At 52.9% G+C, this 6,292-nt stretch overlaps 1 protein-coding gene across 1 annotated transcript in view; it reads right to left on the bottom strand.

The window, feature by feature from the left end:
• The window catches only part of CHD5 (chromodomain helicase DNA binding protein 5), a 30,620-nt gene that overhangs the window by 23,152 nt on the left and 1,176 nt on the right, over positions 1-6,292 (bottom strand). Inside the window, exons 3-5 of the mRNA XM_009323225.1 lie at positions 2,760-2,939; positions 1,793-1,911; positions 990-1,213 (exon numbers count right to left, since the gene is read on the bottom strand). Coding sequence (XP_009321500.1) covers positions 990-1,213; positions 1,793-1,911; positions 2,760-2,939 — 523 coding nt within the window. The remainder of the gene's footprint in view (positions 1-989; positions 1,214-1,792; positions 1,912-2,759; positions 2,940-6,292) is intronic.

The following is a 6,292-nucleotide window of genomic DNA, read 5'->3' as shown; positions in this document are numbered from 1 at the left end:
CTGCGAGCTGCACTCTTGGTCAGCTGCCAGCTCTGAGCTGCTTGTTCAAAACCTCCCGAGGCATCAGGAATTGAGGACTGCACAAGTGGAACAGCAACCTTCCTGAGGAGGAACACGGCACTAACAAAGGGAGATCCCTCCCTTTCCCACTACTGCCCAGCTTCTACAGTGTTTCCCACAGCCCCTTCCAAACGTGGAGAAAGCAGCACCGATCTACCATCAGAAACAGGGAAATGTTGACAGCAAGAGAGAGATTCTTTCCATACAAATCAGACTATTTCCAGAGAAGCTACTGCAGATCTATATGGTTGGCTCACTCCTTGCAAGTGGGCTTTGAAAACAGACGCCTTTCACCCAACTGCCAGGAGAATAAATCCTTTATTCTGAAACAGAGCTGCAGCCTTACTGCCAGTGCCTTTCCACCACTGAACTCCTTACCATCTCAGAAACAGAGCACCCGGCTCGACCGCCAAACAGTGCACGTTCCTCTGGCCAGACCACACCTGCTTTGCAAACGCACCTCTGCCCTAGCCTTGCTAACCTACAAATCCTCTTCAGCTTGGACACCGGACTCTGAAGATACTGCTGGTTTCTGGAGGGCTTTACAACCCTGCAGAATCCCCCATGACAGAAGATGGCACAGAAATACATGGCCCAATCACTTATTTAAGATATAAGAATGAAGGTGAGCATTAATTGCCACAAACTGCCAAAAGTCCAGAAGGTCCAGAGGCTGCCAGGGTGATCTGACATGGCTCACAAACCACAGCCCCCTCTAGGACTTCTGCAAGGGAAACGGGAGCTGCAGACACACCTCTGGCACTACCTTCACTTGCCCAGTTTGCTGAAGCATGTCTCCTGCCTGGAGAAGCTTTCCCACCTTTGCCAGCCTGAAGATGTGGCTGGCTAGCTCTGCAGGCCCGGCAGGCGGGCCGGACGCTGCCCGTGAGAGCAGAGCCTCCGCTCAGCCCACCACAGCTGGCACCTACCCTTGCCCTCCTTGGTCTTAGCCTTCCTGATGACAGTGGGCAAGGCAGCCTGCTGGGGGCTGGCGGCAAGTGGCGGGGCGGCGGGGACAGGCTCCACTGCTGCCGCCGCTGCTGCCGAGCTGCCCTTGAACGGGTTGTTGGCACTGAACTCTCGCCACTTGGCACCGAGCACGGTCATCATCTTGGACATGGGGATCTTGGGGTTCTTCTTAGCGATCAGAGGCCTGCAGGGCAGGGGGGAGAGGGAAAACCACACGTTAATAGAAACGCTTCACTGCGCGTCTGCTTCTGCTCATCGTGTGCTGGTACTTCAGCCTAAGAAATGGTGGTGCACGCCTCACAGCAGCAGGTCGCTGTGGCCCACTGCTGTGGCCTACCGCTGTGGTAGCAGCTCCACTGGAAAGGCAGCAGAAACCAGAGCTTTCTTAAACAAGTAACTATACATAAAGGAGCACACTTAAACTTCCTCAGAGACTGCCTTTTCCTGAAATACCTGTTGTGTTTTGAATGGCTCGCAGTACAAGCAAAAATTCATTACTGTTACTCAATTTTTCTCATGAAACTTTTCAAATAAGCACACACAAAAACCAGGGTTTTGGAGAGAGGGAGAGGAGAGAGAAACACTTCAGCTGTTTTCCGGTCCGTCCTGCAATTAAGATGGAGTCCTGAGGACTGAGTCAGGCAGGGAGAAGCAACAAGGAGCTCGTGATGCAGAATTTACTTCACAACTTCAGCCACTTGACTGAGCAACGCCCAAATCTCAACCACTACCCAAGGCCCCGTCCAGACCTACAGTTTCCTACCTGAGAAACTGGCTGAAAGCCTTGTAATTAGTCAGAGTATGATAATCTTCTTCTGAGAAAATGTAATCTACGTCATCGAGGCCCCATTCTTCCATCAGCTGGGCTGAGCTCTTGGGCTCCTGCAGATTTACAGAGAGACATCATTAATGTAAACGACTGCAGCTCTGCAGACGAGCAGCGCAAGGCTGGGTCTGTCATGTGCTCCATATCAAACGCTCTCCCTAGTCAGCGACACGCAGGGATTTGCTTCCATGACGTAAAAAAGAGCGTGCACAAGTACTTAATAAACTAATGCTTCGCACACTCCCAAAAAGCAAATTAACGTGGCACCATCCAAATGCTCCCCATACCACGTAATACAACGCAAAGCCTTGGCAGGTTTCACGTCTCCAAGAAACTCAATTTTCCTCTGCACACAAGATAAATAACAGCGAAATACAGCCTTTCCTCTCCCAGTCGTTCACTTGCAATCTCTTCCTCGCCAAACCCAGGACAAGCATCTCATGAAACCCCCAGGCCACCTTCTCTAAGCCCAAGCTGCTCTGCCACACTCTGTCCTCGTGTTCAGAGGACAGACACGATGAATCTGGTACTGGCGGGATGTGGGCAGACGATCCAAGAAAGCAAGCTGCCTCAGACTGAGAAGCTGCCGTTTGGCAGAAGATCCAAGCTACCTGACTTAGGCCTCCGACCTCAAAGTAAAACACCCTGGCTTCATCACTGCGAAAGGGATGGACATCACTGCGAGGACTTGTGAGGGCACATCGCCACATGGCTAAATCCCCAGCCTGCCGGGGAACGCTTTGCTTACACTGCTGTGCTTTAAACAAAGGGAAATTATTCACCAGCGCAAGGTCAATGGCCAGAAAACATGGCTTGGCTCTGAATGAGGTAACTCGCAGAGATCTAGCCACACCCCGAGGTCTCACGCTCTAGCACCAGCTCAGGGTAAAGGAATCTTTAGTACCTTTAGACCTCCATCCTCGTTGTCATCCTCCTCTTCATCCTTCTTTTTCCGTTTTGGTTTTTTCTCCTTCTTGTCCTTCAGTTTTTTCTTCTTCTTTTTGTTAGGGGAATAGTCACTCCCTTCACTCGCAGATTTCTCTTCGATCTCCTCTTCGTTGTCTGACATTTCATCATTGCTCCCCTAAAACGGAAAGTGACAGTGGAGAAAGAGCAGGGCCTGCCCCCGCTCCGCTCTCCTCCAACAAACCCTCCCAGCCAGCACGAAGCAACTGCTGTCACCAGCCAAAGTCAACCCTCCCTCAAATAACCCTGCCATTACACTGGGGGGCTGGGGGAAAACAGCACGAAAATCAGATTTGGGAACGGCAAGAAGCACCTGACCGCAGGAGACACAGTCAGAAAGAAATCCTTGGCTTATCTGGAACTCTTTCTTCAGGGCAGTTCTGTGATCCCTAGCCAGCCTTCTGCTCCAAGCCCCCACCTGTAAATGGAGCCATTCCCTGGCTCCATTCCAGGAGCGCTATAAACACACCTACTCATGCAAGGCAACCCACACCCTGTGGAAGCACCGGAAAAAAGAGGAGAAGGTCATGCAACACAGGTAAAACCGTATTTTGGAAAAGCTCGTCCAGGCCAAGGTATATGGAATGGAACCTTTATGCTTTTGCCTCAAGACTTGTTCACCGAGGGGGGCAAGAGAAGCAATGCTGAGCCACAGCCGTGCAGACGGATGCCTGCTCTGCCTCCATACTGTAACGTGCTCCTCTGAAAGTGCCCCGATGCTGCAATACCACAGCGTTCAGGTACTGTTCTGTGGTACAAACAGAAAACCAGGAAACAGCAAGCCAAGGAAGTGCATGTGCACATTAAAAATAGCTGCGTAGTAAACCAAAGAGCAACTCCTCTGAGAGGCAGCTAACTGCTCTGCCAGAAGAGATTTTCAGACAGGCAGCATTTAGGCAATGTTTTTAATTGCTATAACAAAGGTAACATATGATGTTCCGTCCTGTGTTTGCTCATGGCTTTACGCAAATAAAGTCACATTCTTCTACCACAGTGTGAACAGCTAAGACACTAAAGGAAAGGAAGAGAAGGTCTCTTTAGTCATGTGCAATCTTTTAGCTCACCAGACAGATACTGTGCTAGGGTTTTGCTTTGTTTCTGTTTTTTTCTTGTGCCCAGCTGGGCACTATGTGCTGCAGTAGAACTGCGTGACTACAGGAGGATTTCAGCTGTCAGATGAACCAAACAGTCCTGGTGGATGCACAGAGAGTCTTGAAAGGGGCAGGAGAGCAGGGTAAGTCAGGTGAGCCTAGCTGAATTCCCTCACTTTCAGAGACAGACAGCCACACGAAACCCCCCATCTCCAGTGGAGACTTGGTCACACACGGCTTCAGCAGCGAGGTGAGCCAACCACTTCAGAAAGGCCTAGGCCCCGCTGGATGGCTGACGGATGCATTCTGCTTCCCCACAGCCAGAAGAGACCAGGCTCAGATGGCTACCCCGTGCCGGGGAGAGCTAGAGCGGAGACTGGTCAGGCGGAATTCGGGTTTCTTTCTGGGAGAGAGACCGTGACCCGCTGCACAACTCTGAGAGCAACCACACTACCGTCCTAACGAACGCCACCGCCTTCCGGGCGTCCTAAGTTCAGAACAAACTGAGCCTTTCCTCTAGCGGGGTTACGAACAGTTGTAATTTGGCACGGAATAATTGGTTGCCATGGTAACTGCTGCAGTACGGATTGAAATTCCCCCTCTCCGCTCCCTTCCCCGACAAGGACCTTCATCTCCATACCCTGAGGTTCAAACCACAGCCTGGTCATTTTATGCAGATTTTTCCGGGGGTTTGCAGCACCAATTCCTGCACCGGGGCTTCCGTCAGCGCCGCCGCAAACTGAACGAGCCCCACTGCGGCTGACGCAGGCAGATTCCCGCACAAGTGCCGCGTGGCAGCACTCCTCCCCACGCTCCCATGACAAAACCACGGGGGACAACAGGATGTCAGTCAGCCATGGCGTAGGCACTGGCCCCACATCACAGGCTTGCACCTCACCCCCACCATCCTCTAGCAGGGGGACAGTCCACTTACCCCACAAAACACTTGAGGAGGAGTTTAGGAAAAGGAAGGCCCATTCAAGGCACCCCTATCTTTTATCTCCTCATGCCAAGGGCAGCCTGGGTGCTGCTCGGTACCTCTCGACAGCTGCCGCACCAGCTTCCCCCTGGCTTCGATGGACGAGGGAACAGTCTCCCACAGGCAGAACCCAGGTTGGTTAACACTGCCCACACCAGGCATTAATTAAAAAAACAAGCGCACTCGATGTTCAGCCTGTTATTTTCTCCCCACCCCCAGTAAGGCAGCAGTCAGGCTCGGCACAAGCTGCACACGTTGCTGCTGGGCTCAGGCAGGCTTGCACTGAGAGAAAATGAACAGAGGTGAAAATACCACAGGGTTTTATTTTATTCCCCCTCCCGCCCCAAGAAAAGCAGCATAGGAAAAAACTGCGTCCAATGATGGAAGAGGCACAGGGAGGCAGAGGGCCTGAGCCAGCTTTGCGTGGCATCTGCAGAAAGAGAACACCACCATGGCCACGAAGGAAAAAAGCTTCCTCGGGGCCGCAACTTCTGCAAAAGGCTGGCAGGTAACGTAGCGCAGGATGGAATCAGCTTTCTTTAAATCAGCAGCTCATCATGCTCCCATCAGTAGCAAAAGCACTTTAATGCACTATCTCGTCTAGCCAATCTGTTTTTACAAATCCCACGGGGAGTGGCTGGAGGAGGGGATGACTGAATGAGATCAGCATCATTCAGCCCTGGTTTGGCAAGGGGAGGGGTGAGGATGCGTCTCGTTGTGCTAGATGAGTGACTTCTCCCCAGCCACAGCGTCACTGGGAAGGAAGGGGGCTGAAGAACCTCTGCTGTTTGCCCTTCCTTCCCAGCAGCCTATTTGCATTTAATCAGCAAAAGGGCCAGCGCACAAGATGTCTGCTCCTGTCCTTGCATCCAGCGCTGCCCGGGGACGGGAGAGCGAGAGGCAGAGCCTGCGTGGCGCAACGTGGCAGCAAGCCCAGCTCCAGGACCATGACATGTCTGAGCCGGCTGCCCTGGCAGAGCACAGGCAGTGCCGGTCAGCCTTCCCGGCCAGACAGTGGACCCCCCAGTGCAGCCTGGGGAAGGCCTGATCCTCGAGGACACGATGCCTCATCTTTCTTTTCCTATGGAAGGCCCAACAGCCCTTCCATGTGCCAAATCCTAGAAGCCCCTACACCGTCTCACTTGCAAAACGCCCTGGACGAGCACGGCTGGCACTGATGTCCGCAGAACCCCTCCAAGCCATGCCCCAGTTGCGCCCCCAACATGGCGGTTTGCATCTCCCTCCTCAGAAACCAAGCCCCAGACACTGCGTCGCTACAGAATGTGCCAGAAAGATTTACTGCCCACCCCCAGAGATAACGGCAAGGAGGTGCTGCGCTGCAGCACAGGCAGGAGGGCTTCAACAAACGGGGACGGACGGGACCATCGCACACACCAACAT

Source organism: Pygoscelis adeliae, unplaced genomic scaffold (genome assembly GCF_000699105.1).
Source record: "Pygoscelis adeliae isolate BGI_AS28 unplaced genomic scaffold, ASM69910v1 Scaffold515, whole genome shotgun sequence".
Classification (NCBI taxonomy): Eukaryota; Metazoa; Chordata; class Aves; order Sphenisciformes; family Spheniscidae; genus Pygoscelis; species Pygoscelis adeliae.
Note: the sequence above shows the minus strand (reverse complement) of the source record. Positions and strands in the feature narration are given on the sequence as shown.